The sequence below is a fragment of the Cyanistes caeruleus genome, chromosome 12 (assembly GCF_971803275.1).
Source record: "Cyanistes caeruleus chromosome 12, bCyaCae1.hap1.1, whole genome shotgun sequence".
Lineage (NCBI taxonomy): Eukaryota > Metazoa > Chordata > Aves > Passeriformes > Paridae > Cyanistes > Cyanistes caeruleus.
Genome location: NC_141712.1, coordinates 21,907,914 through 21,928,268, shown reverse-complemented (window position 1 = coordinate 21,928,268; position 20,355 = coordinate 21,907,914). Strand labels below are relative to the sequence as shown.

Sequence of the window (20,355 nt, the reverse complement as noted above, 5' to 3'; positions counted from 1 at the left end):
CTCCATATTCCTTATCCCAGCCCCACAACAGTTTTACCCTAAACCCTACCATGTTTCTGTCTGCTCCAGCTCTGCTTCCTCAGTTCCTGCTCTTCAGCTTCCCACTACTGGTGGCTGAAAGCTGCTCCTGCTTCTCACTGCAACCCAGGGCTGTTGATAAGGCCACAAGTCAGTTATTATTGTCACTTCAATGTCTCTAGATATTGCCCTACCCACCCTAATGGGAGCCCAACTTTGGGGACACTTGAAGCCTCAAGCCCAACAGGTACCTTCCCCTTCCCCCTGGGTCTCAGCCCAGCACTTGCCCAAAGGCCCCCCCTCACCCCCCCCCAGGCATTACCAGGGGCTGGGAATAGCCATTGGGCCCCTGCTCCCCCATCCCAAAAGGTGCCCTTGGGCTGGTTCTCAGGCCCTGGAGCCCTCCCAGCCCCCAGACCCTCAGACTCTCCTTGGTACCAGCAGACAGGGGCTGCTAATCCCCCAGGCACCTCCTGCAGGCCCTGAGCTGCAGCTCCATCCCCTTCCCCCATGGCATGTATCCAGCTCCAGCCTCAGTATTTCCATTGCCCCACATTGGTTTAGGCATGATTCCAGTGCCAAGGTCTTTATTCCACACCCAGGGGCTTTATGTCTCCACTGGTCCCACAACGGGTGTTTCAGCCCCAGCCCCACAATCTCTACTGAATTAACATCAGCTATCCAGCAAAAAAGCCCCTAAAGTAATTAATTCTAATAATTAATTAAGTTAATTAACGTTTAATTAATAATAAGAAATAATAATGAACTAATAAATAATTACTCAATAGTTAATTAATTAATAATTAACATATATTTAATTAATATTTAATTAATAATCAATAAATAATAAATATTAGCTAACGAATAAATAATAAATGTTTAATTTATTATTGATAGATAATATTTTATATTTAATAGTCTTAAATAATAATTAGTAAATAATAAACTTATAAATAATGAATATTTAATTAAATAATGATTAACAAATAGTATTTAGTAATAGTAGATAATATTTAATCATTATTTATTAAGACTTAGTTAAACTAATACATATAAGGATAACAATATATCTTGTTAAAAGTAATTATAATAATTTTCTTATTTTAATAGAACGAGCAAAGCAAAGCAATGTAATAAAGAAAACCGTTATTATTTTAAATAAAGTCAAACTAAAATAATAAAAACCAAAAAATCCCAGCTTTATTTCTGATATTTTAAACATTATCTTCAATCCAGAAACTACAAAACAGCTCCTCTGTTCCGTAGAAGTAGTAGCTCGTCTCCCTGTGCCACTCCAGACCCCGCACCCGCCTCCGTCCGCCCGAAAAGTCCAGGACGTGGCAGAAAGCCACGACCGGCCCCGCCGCCCCAGGACACCGCCAGCCCCCAGATGCTGGCCGCGGCAGACGCGGGCATGGCGCCCGACCTCACCGGCGCAGGGCCGCCGCCGCCGCCGCCGCCGCCGCCGCCGCCGCCGCCGCCGCCGCCGCCGCCGCCGCCGCCGCCGCCGCGGCCGCCGCCGCCGCCGCCGCCGCCGCCGCCGCCGCCGCCGCGGCCGCCGCCGCCGCCGCCGCCGCCGCCTCCTCTCTGCCGCTTGCCGCCGCGCCGCCGAACTAACGCCCGCACCCCTCCAGCTCACGCTATTTATAGCCCACGGCCGGCCAGCCCAGCCAATCACAGCCCGAGGCAGCGCCGGGCCCGCCAATCCCAGCCCGCCCGTTCCCGCCGCGCTCGCCTCCGCGACCCCCCGCTGTCCCCTCACGCTCCGCTCCCGCGATCCCCCCCGCTCCCCCCCCTTCTCCCCGTTTCTTTGGGCGAAATTACGGCCGGGACCTGAACGGGGAGCCCCCGCCCACCCTCCCGGGACCCAGCAGCACCTCTCGGGGCTGCGGCAGCTCGGCTCCGCCGGCTCCCAAAGCGACAGCGGCCGGAGCGGCACACCAGCAAAACGGGGGAGCGGGACCGGGCCGCGACTGAGCGGGCTGAGCTTGGCGGGACCGCGCCTGGATTCAAAGGGCAGCTGTGATTGGCCAGAGCGGAGCAAGGCGGGCCGGGATTGGCGGAAGCTTTGAGGCTGCGGCCCATGGGAGCGCGAGGCGCTCAGTTGAGCGGAGCCAGGGGTGCTCGCAGGGTCCGCGGTCGCCCTGGGCCCCGCTCGCCAGACTCCCGTCCCCTTCTCCGGCCCTCGCTATTGCCCAGGTCCCGCCTAAAAGGCCCCCGCAGAGCCTCTATCGGAGCGCCCCAGCGGCACTCGGGGCAGGGGGCGGGGAGGGGCGTAGCCACCAGCTCGCCCGGGTGTGGTGCCAGCTCGCAAATCTGCGATGGCAGCGCGGAGCAGGGAGCGGCGGTGGGGAGGGCGTGCACAGCTCGCTGCGGGCTCTGAGCGCCTCTTCCCTCGCAGCGGTTCCTCTTCTGCGGGGACTTGGACTGCCCGATTAGGTGCTGGCCGAGGTAAACACCTTAGCAAAATACCTAAGTGCCCGCCCCTCGCCTGCTGCGGGTCTGCTGCTCACCGTCCTTCTCCCCGCAGTCCGTCTGTGAAGCTGAAACTGATCTGCCACCCGTCACTGCTGTTATTCTTAGCCGCCGGCCTGCACGGCCGCCGCTCCTTTTAGCGCAGTGTCCCTGCTCCCGGCCGTGTCACTTGACACACTTAACGCTATTTCACCCCTCCCTGCTATTTACAGACACCGCCCCGCTCACTCCCTCCCCAGGCTCGGCAGCCGCGGAACTGCCGTAGCTCCCGCTGCCGCCTCCCCCCCGTCACCCAGCGGAGCGGGGTAGGGCCCCGGTCGGGGCACAGCGGCAGTACCGCTCTGTGCCCACAAGAGCTCAACATAACATAACTGACTCAAATGCAGCTCACACAAGAAGGGAAAGAGGAAAGAATAAAACATCTGCGGAGCTCAAAAGCAGAAACTTTGTATCCGTGTGCACTGACATCCATGATTTTTTACATTTCCATTTTTTCTTTACATTTGACTTCATCCCCAACAGTTGTCTAAGAAATAATGTTATTAAATCTTTGTTTCTCTTGGTACACCGTGAGAACTAGGTGTTGCTCTGTATGTGTGGCTTTGGCCACGCTTGTGGACACGTAAAGTCAGTACTTGGAGTCTTCTGGACACATAATGGGCAAAGTGTGTCGGAGGGCCCCAGTGGATAAATTGCTGTTGTGTACATCTGTAGTGGTGCTGAGTTTTCCTTTGGTTAAGGAGACCTTAACCACGTTCACTGTGGGGAAAGCTGATGGACTCCTGACTGCAGGGCTGGGGTGATGGTGCTGCCTTCTGCATGCCTTTCCTTTGTGGACACAAACCAGTGGAAAAGCAAGGCCGTGAAGCAACCAGGATCCTCCTGAGAGGGCCACTCCGTTCCAGCAGCAGTGCTGAACACATTCCCCCTCCTCTCCCAGTCCTGGCCAGCGCTACAGCATGCAGGGGGAGCTGCCTGGGGAAAATGGAATCTTGGCCCTGCTCCACCAGGTACCAACCTCTTCCTCTGCTAGACAATGTGCCTTCACACAAAAGACGAGTCCCCAAAGGATGGGCCTTGCAGGCTCTTGCCTTGGAGTGGGAGCAGCTCCACCCTGCTTTTATTCTGGTGGCAGATTGCTTAATCCCAAGGTAGAGACTGGTGCTCCCAGGGTGAGCAGTCCCGGTGGAATGGCCAGGCCTCCCAGCCCTGCAGTTTAAAAAGGACCACGGACACACAGAGAGAGAACCATGGACAGGTGAGAAAGAAATGCTCCGTGAGGCGAGGCTGGCTTGAACAGCTGCATCCTGGGCATTGCTTTGTTGTCTCCCATCACCCAGCTCTGCAGCCAAGAGGCCCCTGTGGTCTGTAGCACCCGCTTGGTGCACGTGGGACCGCTCGGGGAAGGCGGCCAGAGAAGAACGTACTGGGGACCCGGGTGCAGCAGCCACGTAGAAATGCTGTGAGGTCCAGAGACACCGAGCGGTACGGCCAGCCCGGGTCACAGCCACGCTGGAAGGGGAGCGGGAGCTGAGAGTATGGGATGGGGTCATACTTTGTTCCAAGGCAGGTAAATTCCCCATCATTTTTCCTTGTTATTTTGAACTCTAACAGCATCAAACACTTTGTGCTTCTCTGCGTTTAACATACAGTTTTCCAGTGAGTTGGCTGCTCACGGTTTTTCTCTGTTTCACCACAAAATTGGTTGCAAGATCTTTTGGATCAAATCCCAACATCTCCCTTTACTCGTGGATTAGGAAGGAAAATGTTGAAATATGCCTATAAAATACCTGTGAAAAAAAATCAAAAATAGTTGGGGCGGGGGGGGGGTGTGAGTTTTTAAAATGCAGGTAATCAGATTTCACTCCAATGAACTTCACTGTTCAGTGAAATGGTATGATAATGTAATAAATATAGTTACGAATAAAAATTCGTAAAGACCTAAATAAATATATCTGTAGTTATAATAACATGAGAGAATATAAACTATAGTGTGGCCAAAGATTCCTCCCTAGGTCCAGCCGCAAACATCCATTTTAGAGATAACAATTCTAGCCGGCACCGGGATAACGATCCTAGCCGGTGCCCATCAACCTAAAAGAATAAGCAGGACACAGGCCATCAGGCTGGACAAAGAAAAAGCCCAGCCGAGATATTCTTCGGCTCCAACACCGGAGCCAACCGCTCCGTCCTGATGGCCCAAACCAAGATGAAATCAAGGAACACCCAAGACCTTTTTACATATGAGGAGACTCTGCCCCACTGTCTATTGATTCAGTTTGCCGGTTCCAGGAAATCCATTCAACTGACTATCAAGACGCTTTGTTGAACAGTGACTGCTCGGAGTTTTGGCCTCAGGGAACAAAACCCCTATAAAAACCCTGGACATTCTACCCTTCGTGTGGATTTGGGTAAATCTGTACCTCTGGGTATAGACCCCTGTCCACCCAGCACTGCGCTGATCTATTTTATTGTGGTTTTTTTCTCCCGTTTGTGATTGAAATTGTTTTATAATAAATCACTGTCTATATTAATCATATTTTGCCGTTGCATTTATAACAATAATGAAATCATCACATATACACACACACAATATAACCGTAATACATCTACTAGACACATCTCAATTATATACTTGATTATATAATGGCTTACACAATTCATAAACTATGGGCCAAAAATCATATTCCAAAGACCAATTCTTGTCCCTTGCCAATACCTACCGTAAAAACCAGAACAACTCCACAGGTTTTTGGATTCTGCACCCAGCCCTCCCAGGGAATTTCCTGGCAGCTCGGGGTCCCCTCTGGGGAAGGGTACCCAGCACGAGCCCTCCCCATTCCCCGCTCACCTTGCTCCTCCAGCACAGCGTGTGCCTCCCTCTGGCGGGGACCTCGGCGTGCCCCAAGGGACACGGGAGCCCCCCAGTCTCCACCCCGTCCCCCTCAGCCTTTGCTCCTCACCCCCAAAGAAGGCAGAGAACAACTCCAACTGCCCTGGACAGCAGCACCTTGCTTTATTGGAACTCTGTCCAGGTATAGACCCCTCCCAATAAGGAGCTCTGCTGCAAAAAGAAAGGGGGACAGGTCCCAGAAATCCCTCCCCGAAACCCCAGGCACAGGCCAGAGGCAGAAAGAGGGAGTGGTGGCAAAGAGGACACAGAAACGGCTCGGCACGGCAGGGTGCTGCACGGCCCGGCTCGCTTTGGCTCGGCTCGGCCCGGCCCGCTTCGGCTCGGCCCGGCTCGGCCCGGCCCGCTTCGGCTCGGCCCGGCCCGGCCCGCTTCGGCTCGGCCCGCCCCGGCCCACTTTGGCTCAGTTCCGCCTGGCCCGCGTTGGCTCGGCCCGCCCGGCCCGCTTCGGCTCAGCCCGGCCCGGCCCGCTTCGGCTCGGCTCGGCCCGATCCGCCCGGCCCGCTTCGGCTCGGCCCGCCCGGCCCGCTTCGGCTCGGCCCGGCCGGCCCGCTTCGGCTCGGGTCGGCTCCTCCCGGCCCGCTTCGGCTCGGTTCCGCCCGGCCCGGGCGGCCCGCTTCGGCTCGGCCCAGCCCGGCCCGGCCCGCTTCGGCCGGGCTCCGCTTGGCCCGGCCGGCCCGCTTCGGCTCGGCTCGGCCCGGTCCGCCCGGTCCGCTTCTGCCCGGCCCGCTTCGGTTCGGCCCGGCCCGGCCGGCCCGCTTCGGCTCGGCTCGGCCCGATCCGCCCGGCCCGCTTCGGCTCGGGTCGGCTCCTCCCGGCCCGCTTCGGCTCGGTTCCGCCCGGCCCGGGCGGCCCGCTTCGGCTCGGCCCAGCCCGGCCCGGCCCGCTTCGGCCCGGCTCCGCTTGGCCCGGCCGGCCCGCTTCGGCTCGGCTCGGCCCGGTCCGCCCGGCCCGCTTCGGCTCGGCCCGGCCCGGCCGGCCCGCTTCGGCTCGGTTCCGCCCGGCCCGCCCGGCCCTCTTCGGTTCGGCCCGCCCGGTACGCCCGGCCCGCTTCGGCTCGGCTCGGCTCGGCCGGACCCGGCCCGCCCGGCCGCTTCGGCTCGCCTCGGCTCGGCCCACTTCGGCTCGGCCCGCCCGGCCGCTTCGGCTCATCTCGGCCCGGCCTGCCCGCTTCTGCTCGGTTCCGCCCGGCCCTCTTCGTCTCGGCCCGCCCGGTCCGCCCGGCCCGGTGCCGCTTGGCCCGGCTCGGCCCGCCCCGCCCAGCCCACTTCGGCTCGGCTCGGCCCGGTCCGCCCGGCCCGCTTCTGCCCGGCCCGCTTCGGCTCGGTTCCGCCCGGCCCTCTTCGGTTCGGCCCGCCCGGTCCGCCCGGCCCGGCCGGCCCGCTTCGGCTCGGCTCGGCTCGGCCCGGCCCGCCCGGCCCGTTTCGGCTCAGCCCTCCCAGGGAATTTCCTGGCAGCTCGGGGTCCCTTCTGGGGAAGGGTACCCAGCACGAGCCCTCCCCATTCCCCGCTCACCTTGCTCCTCCAGCACAGCGTGTGCCTCCCTCTGGCGGGGACCTTGGCGTGCCCCAAGGGACACGGGAGCCCCCCAGTCTCCACCCCGTCCCCCTCAGCCTTTGCTCCTCACCCCCAAAGAAGGCAGAGAACAACTCCAACTGCCGTGGACAGCAGCACCTTGCTTTATTGGAACTCTGTCCAGGTGTAGACTCCCCAAAAAAGGAGCTCTGCTGCAACAAGAAAGGGGGGAAGCCCCCAGAAATTCCTCCACAGAACCCCCAGGCACAGGCCAGAGGCAGAAAGAGGGAGTGGCAGCAGGGAGGACACAGAAGAACAGGGTACAGTAAGAACAGGGATGAAATAAGGGAAAAGAAAAATAATAAGGGACGGGCAGCACAACAGAGGGGGATTAAAACAGAACAAGGGGGGAACAGTGGAACTGGGAGCATAATATGGCCACTGTGAATAAAAAAAGAACATGAGTGAGCCAAAAAAAAAGCCCCAAAAAACCCCAGGGGAAAACCAAAACAAACAAAATACCTGGGATGGGGCAGCAAGACAGAGAGAGATTAACAGTGACAGGGAAGAGGACACAAGAATCTAGTGGGAAACGCATGGGAAACACCACAGAGAATAAGGAAAGACCATGAGTGAAGCAAAAGGAAAAAAAAAAACAAAAACAAAAACACCAAAACAAACAAAAACTGGGGAAAAAACCCCAAAACAATACCAGGGAAGAGCAGCAGTCACAAACTTGACAATCTCAGGGGAACCCCCTCACTTAGACAGGGAATGCTGCCATGGATTTAATCCAGCCGCATCTCAAAGGAAGTTAAGACAAAAGTCAAAGTGCTGCAGGATAACTTCACAGCGTGTCAATCTAGGAATACCATCTAGACTACAACTACACCCTATATTGCAAACTTCAAATTACAAATTTCAAATGCCCAGGACTTGTCCTTTTACACCTACACCCAGACTAGGCAGCAGGGCAGAGCAGTTCCGGGCCAAATACACCCAGACACCCGTGACACAGAAGGTGACAAACAAGGGGACGCAACAGGGAGAGAAAACTCTTGGCCAGAAGAATGACTGCAAGGACCGAAAGAATGTGGAACGAGATGACCCACGTGAGAATGACGGCGAGCCAACGAGACTCACAGAACCCTGGAGATGCTATCAGAACAACTTAGTCCAAGAATCACCAAGATGGTTGCCTAAGAATCCTACAGTCACAGTCCTCTACCTATTTTTGCATTCGTACAAGCACATGTGTTGATGGTCATAGAGGGAAAGCTTTTCAGAGGAGAAAATAGCCATTTTGCTAGCACACTTTGATACACCTTCAGAAAAAGCAGAATTAGCACCAACTCCTAAGACCCCTCCTTAGGACACCAAATGCAGCAGACATTGAAAAAGAAGGGGAAAAGCCAAGCTTGGAGTGGAAAAATATAACATAAATACATCAGCCTTTAAAAAACCTTCACATAGCAATACTGAGAAACAGTGACATTTATTGTTTCCTTGCTTTTTGTGATGACATAAATATGAAGTAGAACAATATTAAAGACAAGGCAGAGCTAGGATTTTACAGGTCTTCATTTTGACAATCTGGATGACAAATGTCTCTTCCTGCACTAACACCCGGCCAGTTTAAATCCATCCTTAGCCCAACTCTTCCTCGCCTCCCTTTTCCCACTGCTCTGCTCAGGGCTTTGCACCTCATGCCCTTTCCTCCTGCAGCGGCATTGCACTGGAACACAGGGAGGTTTTGGCTAGTACTCGCGTTCTCTCCAAGCTGATATTACCAGGAACTCTTCTGCTTTTTGCTGCACCAGTCATGACGTTTGCTCACTAAAAGAAATCTTTTCCACAGTGAACTGCAGGTACAAGGGAACAAGTGCTACACAGCAATATTTTCCAGCTTAAGGACAAATAAAAAGTTTCTAAGGTTTGGATCCTGTTTCAGTGCACCAGAACCAAATCAATCTGCTTTGGCTCTGAAAACATCTGCAAAGGAAGCATTTGTACTGTTGAGCATGTAGTTACTTTATCTATGTATCCAACTTTCATTAATGAAAATAACAGGTGGTATAAACACTTTATTGAGACATTGTGATGAGACACACAAAGTGATTTCAGTGCAAATGAACCGAAGTAGCTTGTGTACTAGGAATGTATATGGAACTCAGAAAAGGTGGGATGGAACTGAGGGAGGATGAAAGAATCACAAGACCATAAAAACCTCATCAAATGACTGAAGTTACTATATAACGGTAAGCAAGCCTTATTCTCCATCTTAAAGCAACTCAATTTCTCACATCAAACTGGAAATCAGTCTTGCACTATTAAATTGTTTCATACTGAACGGTGTAATTCTTACACAAAACCATAAAATTATTTATGAATTATATTCATGAACATGGTATGAGGACTATGCCTGCATGTTACCAAGGAATTATTTTTTTTCTTGCAGCTGGGACATTCTCCTTGTGCAGCTGCACAGGGACCACACAGTCCATAATGCTGGCATGGATTCAGGGTAATGCTACAATCACCTTCCTGACATATTAGATACTTTTTTGACTGAAGCTGAAAAATCACCTGTAAAAAGATAATTGCAGTCAGTAAAAGGATTTCAAAGTATATGGTTATTTTCTAGCAAATTTATGTTTAGTTGTCCCAAACAAAATAAATTTCTAAGTTAACAGCACAAAGGATGTTTTCTAGTGACGGATAGCTGAATTAAGGTGATTAGATCAGAGTACATGCAACCTTTAAAGTAGTGCAAGTAGAAGACTTTATGATTGAAATTTTCCTGCATAATTGGAATAAAAGATGCTAACAAGCAAATAAAAAAAATTAAAAAAAAAAAAAAAGAAATAAAGGTGTTCTACTGCCATTTACTCCCTCATTCTGCCATTTAAAACAACTGCTGCATCTTCTCATTCTGTGGAAGGTGTTTTCACTGGGTCAAAATGGAAGGATTCCAAAAGTGCTATACTTAAATCTACTGATACACACTTCATGGAGGATGTGACAACTGCAAATTAATGTCTCCATTTAATAAGCAATATTAAGGAAGAAGAACAACTCACAGCCATGTAACAGCTGTATTAATTTTTGAAGGACAAGAAATGGTTTGGATTAAGAACCCACAATACTATATGTGGCATTCCCTAAAACAGAAGTGCTAGGTGAGCAGAGTCCTCAGTGGTAAAGGAAACCTGAGAAACTGAGGAGCTGGAAGACGTCGTATTGCTTATTATCAGGGTTGCCTGGAAGCGCAGCGACGGAAAACCACAACACCCAGGATGCCCCGGGAACCAACGTGGACGAGAGCAAGTTCCGTCCCCTGGACAGCAGCCCTCGGCGTGCGGTGGAAAGCCGCCTTGCCCGCTCTGTGCCCCCGCCCAGACAGCGACTGCAACGCGCCCAACGCGGCTCCGCAGCCGCAGCGCGGCTCCGGCCAGACCGTGCCACCCGCTCTCACCCGGCGCCGTCCTCGGGCAGCCCCCGCCACTCGGTGCTTCCGCCGCGGACGCCGCCAGCCCAGCCGCCCCCGCTACAGCGACCGTCGCCCTCCTCGGGGCTTTCCCTGGACCCGCCACGCGGTCGCTCGTTCCCCGCTCACCTTCAAGTACGCGGTACCAGCGTGAGGCAGCGCGCAGCCACGGAAAGCGCCACTGCGGGTTTCCTAGCTGGAGTTTCTGGTCAGCGGCTGGCACCGGCGACGTCTCAAATCGGCCGAGTCACGGCGCGCGCGCTGCACTCTCCGCGGCAGTCACCGGCAGCTGGTGCCGGCCGCGAGCTGCACGTGCGCGTCCCCCCGCCCCCCGGCGTGCGCTCATTAGGAGCCTCTGCGCACGCGCGGTTTTTTTTTAGCCTCACCGGCGCCGCGTGGGTTTCTCGGACGCGGCGCCGAATGTTAACCGTACGCGAGCATCTGTCTCTGCTATTAAAGTTGGTTGAACCGATCACTTCCATGCAGCAGAAAAATCGACACGCAAATTTTCAGGGCATTCTAAATTTCTCAGTGATCCTCATAAATAACTTGTAGCTCTGAAGAGAGGATAACGGTATGGATTGCGCGGCAGGAGCAAGTGTGCACTTATTCTGTATCACGATATTAGAACACAGTTGGGACAGCACTGAAACGCTATTTCCACTGTAATTCCACCGAAAGTTCCTTCATTTCTTTGGTTTTTGCACTCCAAACAAACATCACACTGAATTGTAAACATTGCCATTCCAAGGAAACCACTATGAAATCTATCAATAAATGAAGTTCCTATTTAAGCCTTTTACAACACAGCTGCTGCAGATACCCTACCTTTTGGAAAAGTTACACGTTAAAATTTAAAATACCAAAAGTCTAAAAAAAAAAAAATATACAACTGCACGACAACTTTAAAGAAGAAAGTCAAGTGAAGAAATTTGGTTAATCTACATTGTTCTGTATATACAAATAACAAACTCTGATCCTTAAATAATTAAAGCGTGAAAAAAAATATTTGAAATATTATCAGTAAACAAAGACATCTTTGATAATCCATGTTTTAATAGAAGGTGCTTAAATTATATTCTTAGGACAATGTTGTGAGCAGCACAGTAATGGGCTGACAAGAACTTTGCTGTCTTTTTTTTAATGTAAAAAAACCTTCTTACATTAGCAGAAAAGGAGTAGAGGAAAACATAAAGTCATCAGCCAAGGATTTTCCAACTACTATATGCTGCACAGTAGAGAAATATTCAAATAACTAGCCCTCCCCACCTCCCAGATCTCTCAAAAATGTCTCAGTGTTTTGGATTAAATGATGACCAACTGAATTGATTTTGTCGCCTTGGCAACACCAAATCCAATGTCAGATCTCTTTGTTCTTTTTCTGAATCCACCAGCTGATAACCAAGAATGTTTATAGCACCTTTGCAAACTTCCTGTATTTTCTTAACTTTCTGAAAGGAAAGAACATTTCTCCAGGCCTGTGAAACACTAACTGCATCTCGAGATGTTATTTTGAAGGCTTCTTTTTTTTTCCCTGGTCCCTGTCCATGTGTGATATTATAGATCCAGCTTTTGAGCCTGGGAGTCAAACTAAGATCTGCAAATTTATACATTTCTGAGATTTCTGATAACGGTTCTCTTACCAGATCTTCAAAACGGACCATTAAATAGCGATCTTTCAGGAAATTAGGTGGTTTTAGAGTAGCTGTTTCATAAATCTGAACATGACTTCTGCAAACCTCTTGCATTACTTTGTATTTGCTATCTTCCACTTTAGTGCCATTGGTACTCAAGACAATTCCATTGTCACGGGCTAACGCTTTGACTGATTGTTCTCGTGACTTAACAACTGCCCTGGGGTCACGGACCAGGTGAATAATTTTGAGATTCAGGGATGGATCAGTGAGAAGGGGGTATAGGACCTTCAAGTCAAAGAACCGAACTTCCTTGATGACAACGTGGCTGTAAGTTTTACAGGCTTCCTCCACCTTGCTGAATGGATACCGTCCACAAAGGGTCTTGCATGCCAATTCACTGGTTATGTCGGTACGTTGAAAAAAGTCACAAGCAGGAGCTGAACACAGAGCCCGACTTGCTGCCCACTGGAAAAGATCGGATAAGTTTCTCTTCCAAGGCATGTACGCGTCAAACACAGACATGTCACACAGAAAGACCGACCTGACTAAATCCCGCACTGCCATGTGTAAGACTTTGGCACTGTTCTGGTACATTGTAACCCACACATGCCATGCAGGTTCCATCAGGTAGAAGACGCTGGGATGCTGGCTGAAAAGTTGACCGACAAAAGAAGATCCCGACCGCCAAGAAGAGAGAATAAGTACGTGGACTTGTGATGGTTTCTCCTCAGACTGAGGTGTGAAGCTACTGTACCGGGCATACATGAAGAGTAAGAATCCAGTCTGAACTGTAACAAAAATGATAACAATTGTGCTAGGAATCCGAATCCTTGCCATTCTCACCGAGGAAGGGCAATGAGAAAAGCTGAAAGAGAGAAGGGAAATACCAGTGAACCATTGCTCCTGGGGCACAATAATGATACAACTTAGACAATGCAAACTCTTGCATTAGTGAAACCTTTCTTCACATGTGCATGTATGTATGTGGCATTAACTGCTTCCTTAATCTGTTGCACTGGGGGATGATCACTGCAGGTGACAGCTGTTGGAAACTCAAAGAAAGTAATGTGTGACAGGAAGATCACTTCAGAAATACGCAAATAAGTACATGTTCGATGTTGAAGAAAACCTTGGGTTGATGCAGCTCAACCCATGGATTAAAAAAAATAAAAACAACCCACAAACACGCCCCCCCCAACAAACTACAAAATACACAAGGCCCTCAGCTTGAATACTGGTAAATATTGCCCTAAAAAAGAAGAAGAAAAAAAAAATTCTGAATTGCTCAACTGTATTTCTGTTTCAATTTCACATTACAGGGATTTCTATCCCCTAAAAGACTGGATGTGAACATTGGTAATTATGGGTGCTGAAATAAAAATAATTTCATCTAATGTGAGTGCTGTACCCTACAGGGGCCATAGGACGCTATACCAATTAGTGTTTACCCACAACTCTGTATTTTCCTGTAGAAAACTGTAGAAGACAGAAGATGGATGAAAACTCACAACCTGAAGCCACACATAGCCACAGATGATAAAATGAAAAAGCTGCTGACATGTATCTTTGGTCAGGACTGCATAAACCCCAAGACTAAATACCCTGAGTTTGTATTCAAGGAATTACCAGTTTGGAAGTTAGATTTGTCTGCATATAACGACATGACATGCCTAGAAAATCGTAGGCATGTCAACCGCAAGTAGATTTCTGCTTTATTTTGCAGTCAAAGTTCAAGACACATGCACTCCTCACAGCTTTTCACTATAGGTTTTTGGCACCTACCCTTTGGTGCTCTCACTCATGCAGATTCCACTTGTAAGCAGTCAGTAAATGTTAGCGAGCAAGGTTTTAGGGAAGTAACACTCCTTATGTGTGCAGATCATCTCAAAAGTTCTACATATACATATTTGCTATCTAGCTGCATTTACAATTTCCAATTACAACTTTGTTCTTGTTACAGTGAAAGATACATTTTTCAACACACTCCGAACTCTTGAAAAGAAATCATGCAGACTAGTAAAAATAGGTACACACTCATTTGACATAATAAATTTAACTGAATTAAATAATCGCTCAGTACAAAACCTTTACGTATGGTGCATATTAAAATGTGAAACTCTGCTTCAAAATTCTGTGGCAGCAAAATTATTTGTTGAAATAATTACATTGATTTAAAGTACGTAATGGAAGAAAAGCCTTCCAAAGACTGTTAAAGGCAAAAATGAGGCTACAGCCCATGGCTTAGCAATTCCCTAAACTGTGGATAGCCCAAGGTATATGCCTGCATTGTGGTGGTAAAGTAGGAGAAATAGGGCTTACTGTATTACTTAACTTCTTCCTTAGCAGTCCACTACTAGCTACTCTCAGGCTCAAGAGCAGATATAAAAACTCTTAGTTTAATTCAGCCTGGCCATTATTCATAAATAAAAATCTGCCTTGTTCAAATACTTAATTTTAGCATATTACATCTCCAGAAGTATCTGTAAGTTTCTCTGTACTGTGAGGATCACCAGCAATCCAGCAGCCTGCACTGACACTTCACCAAACAGAGGGGATTAAAGACTAAGCTGAAGTCAAAGTACAGTTCCAGCTGCTAATTGAAAGATTTTTCCTGAAACAGACTCTGCCTGAAAGTCAGCCAGACACAACTATCTCAGACCTTTTTCTTGAGTGCAAAACATGAGTCATTATCTACACTAAGACTGCATTCTGCAGCTCCTTGCAATCTCACTCATTATGTAGCTTTTAGAGAATCAATTACACTTTTTAAAGAATTAATGTGTTTCTACTCTAGCTACACAGAACAGTTGCTCCACTGTAATCATGATACACAACTGCAACACTAATTGCTCTTTACATGTTACTAGCAGAGTGTGGGGGACTGAGGAATAGAAGCCAAGAGCTGTTTTTTCTGCCTTGACTGTCTCAGACCTCTCCTCACTCCAGTTCCCACCCAAGTACTGTTGCAGATAACACTGTGACAATGAAAAAAATGATGAGTATTAGTCCACAATATGTGTCTGAACTAATCAGACTCAAGTGCTACAAATAATGTCAAATGACTGTAGCTGCAGTATTTCCCTACACTTCACCATGATAGAAACTGCAAGAAAAAAGTGTGATATCAAAGTAAAACACTAAGTAGATACCCATTTTCTATATGTAAGATTAATTTTCTACCCTTTTGGAGAAGTTGCAGTGTTTCTAAGGAATATACACACATGTAGACACCACTAAAGAAAAAGAATAATTACAGAACAAAATACAGCATCTGTAAAAGTATTCTCTTGTGTGGTTTCCAGTGCTTAAGGCCAAATATGCCACTTTCTCTGTGTAAACAGTGCCCTTCATTTCTGCACTTCTCATGTTTAATTCTATGTGTATATAATTTATTATATACATATTTATTTCATATTATTTCATATCATGTATACATATTATTATTTCTCATACTTAATTCTCATGTGTAATTCTATTTTCATGTAAACAACCATTTACCATTTGCAATTGCATTCTGTAGTTTAGGTGATTTCAGCCCAGGTTAAACTTGCATTCCCTTAGAAGTACAATTTTTTTTAACCCAAAAAGCTCTTTGGTGATTTTTGACAAACTTTAGCCGAGGCAGAAGGCAGCTGTTGAATAGCCCACAGAATAACCTTCTCATAGAGTTGCTTAAGATCTACATATGTATACACATATAAATAAATTTATAAATCTACTGAGTAGATTACATTATATCATTGCCTTAGCTGTGGACTTGACATTGTTGGATTAACAGTTGGACTTCACGATCTTCCAACCTAAATGATTCTACAATTCCAAATGTGAGGAACAGGACCTTGTGATACAGGCTACTTCTGATCCACTAGCTATTCCATAGCAGGACTCACCAGATGGTGCTGTTAGGCAAGCTTGCTCTTTCAGCACAGAAAGGCAATATGCCAAACCCACAAGCTGAAGCTGCACGCCAAAACCCTTGTTTTCATTGTGACTTGTTTTACATTGCCTCACCTCTTTCTGCTAGTGCCCTCCTCCTCCACCAACAGCTCAGTGGTACCATCTGCCCACCCCAAGCTCCCCTCAGGAGCACAAAATTGGGGTTTGGTATACCTCCTTTTTTCCTGCTTTGCTCCATAAAATGTTTCCTTGTAGCTGCAGCTGCCTGACTATAGCACGCCTGCCAACTGCAAACACAGGGGAGGAAAAGGAGAAGCAGCACAGGGGTCAGATGTTCTAGTATTACTGCCATTTCAGCTGTTGTCTCAGCGACAACAGCTCCTCATTGACTTGTGCAGACTGACTCCAAGTGGCAAGGGAGCTACAACAAGCAGAAAAACAGGCTGTAACAAGCGTCAAGTTGCAGCAGACTGCACTCAGACGCTCTCACATCTCTCAGCTGAGACTCACGAAGTATGGCAACACTCGGTGGCATCGCAATACGTGCTTTTGTAAATAACAAATACTCCTTAGTATAAATTATTTTGCTAACAATTACACTGTCATTCCTTTTCTGTGACAGTAGTAGTACTTCTTTGGTGATACCATTTCTTCAAGAAGAGCTCTGGTAAAGAGAATAATCAGAAGCCTCTCAAACTGTTGAGGCACAATCATCTCTTCACAGGGCAATGCGAATGCTCAAAATGTGGTCTGAAAAGCATCTGCCTATATGGTTTAGCTGCCAGTCCTGATTCAAGCTCTGCTCCTGGGTTTCCCTGCTAACAGCTACTAATGGAAACAAGATCCTAGACTAGATGAACCCTGAGACAGTTCCACAATAACTATTCTTACATATTGTCCAAGGAACATATTAGTTATACAAACTGGCCAAAAGAGCAATCATTTTCTTCACGACTTAAACTGTCTCTGATAGACTGCCGAGCTGCAGGGCCACTAGTATCTGCCATTGCTTGCCAAGAAACTAGATATATGTCACAAAGCTATCCAGTTTTACCAAGCAGGGTAAAAATATAATCAATGGTAGTATTGATCCCAAAAAGATCTCATTTCTAAGGAGAGCACTTTTCAGACCCAGAAAGGCAGGAAAGGAAAAGGGAAAGGGAAAAAATGGAAAAAGGAAAAAAAAAGAAAAAAGAGGAAAAAAAAAAAGAAAAAAAAATGTCCACTGGATGATGTTTTAGCTCTTTCTTCCAGGGACTTTTATTTGTTTTGTCACATAAAACATATAACGTTGGAATTGAGTAATCCAATCTTTTCAGGTCAGCTCTGAAAGGAGTACAGTTTCTTAGTAACTTCCTTTCAGCACAGAATTCAACCTGAAGAGACTTAATAAAGTAGCAAAAACTAATTTTATAGCTAAAAAGTGAGCCTCTGATTGAACTGCTAATTTTTTTTTTTTTTTTCTGGGATACTAAAAAGATTGTAGAAAGACAGAAAGAATGCCTCATATTAGAGCTGTCAAGAAACACACTCTCTCTTTGAGCTTTGGACAAAAGGCTGGGATGAAAGGATCCCTTAGAACAAACAAGTCTGGGTCTGTTGTGAGAAGACTGAAAAAACAGGCTGGATTAAAGCAAAAATACTTGAGTGAAGAATTACAAATACCTGCTCCCCTACAATAACTTTTGAGCAACTGAATCTTAGCTGTCTTTGTCAAAGTCTTCCCTGGCCATTTTCTGTCTGAGAAAATTTCCAGCATACTTTCATTTTAAATAGTTTGTGCAGCATTTTTAAAGTCAAAGAACTTACAGATTATACAGAAATTACTTCAAATAATGTACTCAATTGTGGGTCCCTTCCAACTCAGAATATTCTGTGATTCTGTTGATTTCCCATATTGATATCTTCCACTGAAAAATTAATACCTAATGCTGGATTATGCATGCAATTTTTAATTACCAAAAAATGTTTGTCCTGTATGCTGACCTTTCAGAGCAATCATACGAGATGACTGTATATATCACTTATGTACTCAAATTTCACCAAATGCAGCAGTGCTGACTGTAAAAAGAATGATAATGGTAAATGTCATCCCACATTTTATAGAATTAATAGGAAAATGCTTTTTCATGGCATGATATACAGAGCAAAGATCACCTGCAGGTGTACTTTTCCTCATGGACTTTACTCACTTTATGAGTAACTATGCTTTATTTACTGCATACTTCACCTATAAGGCATGGCATCAATGCAATCACCACCAAAATGGCTTCTATGAGCGAACATTAGAAATGTAGTTTGCTACTCAAAAAAGTGAAATGCTGGAACATGACAAAACTGGTCAAAGAATAATACACAACAATATTACTAATAATTCTTGCAGTAAATCACCCCACTGACAAAACATCACTTTCTAGCATTCTTCTGCAGCTAATAATCACACATATCTTCATATCACACAATCTTCATAAGGCAAAAGCCTATGTGTCAACAACAATATGCAGATTGGTAGTTAAATGAGAAAAGAAAAAGTTAGTTTGGAAGGTGTGTTCTAGAATCACTGGTAGTCCTAAAAGCTGAAAGTCTTTCCAATACTGAATACTTGAAACACATAAGTTTTTTTAATAGAATAGTGAAACTGCAACTAAAATAATAAAATACAGTAAATGTACTGTAGTAGCTCTGAATGACAACATTATATTAGAATTTCAGGTGATACTGCTAATTTAGCTTTTGGAAATATACCTCTTTTTACAATCTAGTGGTCTAGTGGTACCTGAGATTTGAAAAATTGTTTCCAGGAAATCATCACTTAAACGCTTTATTGTACAATGAAACATACTATACATTTAATTACATGATCATTAGAGTTCTTTTTCTAAAAGGTACTGTTTCCTTTGGGAGCTTTTTAATATTTTTTAGAGTTAGATAATGTTGTCCAGCCTAAGCAAATGGCAGTGTCAAAGCACAGCCCTACAACACCTATTTCTCCATGCACTGCATCTAAAGATCACAAAGTGTCTTCAGCTACTAGAATTACTGGTGTTCAAGAAAAGAGGTCTGCTTAGTTGCAATATTTGTTAGGAATTTTTATTATGGAAAAACTGGGGTGACAAAGAGACACCCGCAGTGACTGAATGCTGTTCACTTACTCGAGACTCTGTCTGCACCGGTACAATAGCGTCCACAAATTCAAACAGTCCGAGGACGATTGGGCTGAGGTGCGCGCTGTGTGCCTCACTTGTAGCAACTGTTGCAGCTAAGAAATACTGACAAATGCTTCCGATCAGCATGTCACCTTCACCTAGAAAGAGACAGGACACAACAGAAAAATGGGGTGGGATTTCCTGAAATGATGGCAAGAGTTGTCTAAAGCACCTTATTTCACCATCTAACTTCAACAAACGAAACCATCTTAACATCAATCAGCCATGTTCCCTAGGGAAATGGAAGAAAAGGAAAAAAAAAAAAAAAAAAAAGGGGGGGGGAGGGAGAGGGAGATAAAAAAAAAAAAAAAAGAGGGGAAAAAAACCCAAACCTGAAAAAAACAGCTTGATTTTCGACAGCTTCACCTCTGTCGGTGCGACATCGGCTCCGCCGCAACTGGTATTACCGCTACTCCGCCGCCACAAGCAGGGGCGTGCGTGACCCGTTCAAAAACATCTCCTTTAAAGTACCGTTGTTTAAGACCGGGAAAAAAAAGGTCTGAAGGGGACTGCCAATCCTGTGGATTAACCCCATCCCCACCCGCATCAGCCTGCCCATACCTTGTCGCCGCCTCCCGCCACCGCCGCGGCTCCGAGCTGCCGACAGAGACAATGAGCCGCTTTCAGACGTGGCCGAGGCGCCGGGGCAGCGGGAGGAGCCCAGGAAGAAGCCGATCCGCCCCGCTCCCGGAGCATCCCCCGGGCAAAGGCGCAGCCTGGCAAAGGCGGTCCACTGGCCTGCCCCGCCCAGCACGGGCCATTGGCTCCCGCCCCGCACATGCATCCTGCAAGTCCCTGGCCCGCACGGTCCCGGCTGGCTCGCCGAAACCGGCTCGTGGCAACACGGCCTGGGCCTGGCCGCCGCAGCAGCCAGCGCCCGCGGCCTCTCCTCCGCGGCCCTTCCTCTCCTCCCCGCGGCCTCGCCCGCCTCCCTCCGGCCCGGCCCAGCACCCGCAGGCGAACCGAGCTCGGCGCAGCCGCGTCCTGCTCGCCTCATGCGAGTAGAATGAGCGGATAATGCCCCTTGCAAACGGGCTGCTTGGTGAGTTAACAAGCAACGAGGTGGTTTCCTTTATCCTAGTTCCACCTCTTAAAAGACTTCTGAAGCATGACTCTTACAGGGCCCTAACACCCATTTAAACAGAAACATCCAATAAAACAGAACAAAACAAAACCAAATCAAAACCGAAAGTTTAACTTCTTAAGTTT

The 20,355-nt window shown here is 47.7% G+C and overlaps 1 protein-coding gene and 1 long non-coding RNA gene across 3 annotated transcripts; both read right to left on the bottom strand.

Annotated features, from left to right (window-relative positions):
* Positions 1 to 2,924: 2,924 nt before the first annotated feature.
* Positions 2,925 to 10,731, bottom strand: LOC111934364 (uncharacterized). Its single transcript, XR_015275517.1, has 2 exons — positions 10,536 to 10,731; positions 2,925 to 4,283 (listed from the first exon to the last, which is right to left on the bottom strand). It is a non-coding gene; the product is annotated as an uncharacterized LOC111934364 (long non-coding RNA).
* A 713-nt stretch (positions 10,732 to 11,444) lies between these two features.
* On the bottom strand, positions 11,445 to 20,143 carry LOC111934365 (carbohydrate sulfotransferase 6-like). 2 transcript variants are annotated; one of them, XM_023934388.2, is made up of 3 exons: positions 19,708 to 20,143; positions 19,093 to 19,244; positions 11,445 to 12,908 (listed from the first exon to the last, which is right to left on the bottom strand). In XM_023934388.2, the coding sequence occupies exons 1-3, from the start codon at positions 20,141 to 20,143 to the stop codon at positions 12,858 to 12,860; spliced, it is 639 nt and encodes a 212-aa protein (XP_023790156.2). In that variant the 3' UTR covers positions 11,445 to 12,857. The 2 variants fall into 2 exon arrangements, with proteins under 2 accessions (XP_023790156.2, XP_023790157.1); XM_023934389.2 differs by lacking the exon at positions 19,708 to 20,143 and having other exon boundaries at positions 19,093 to 19,224.
* Between the last annotated feature and the right edge of the window lie 212 nt (positions 20,144 to 20,355).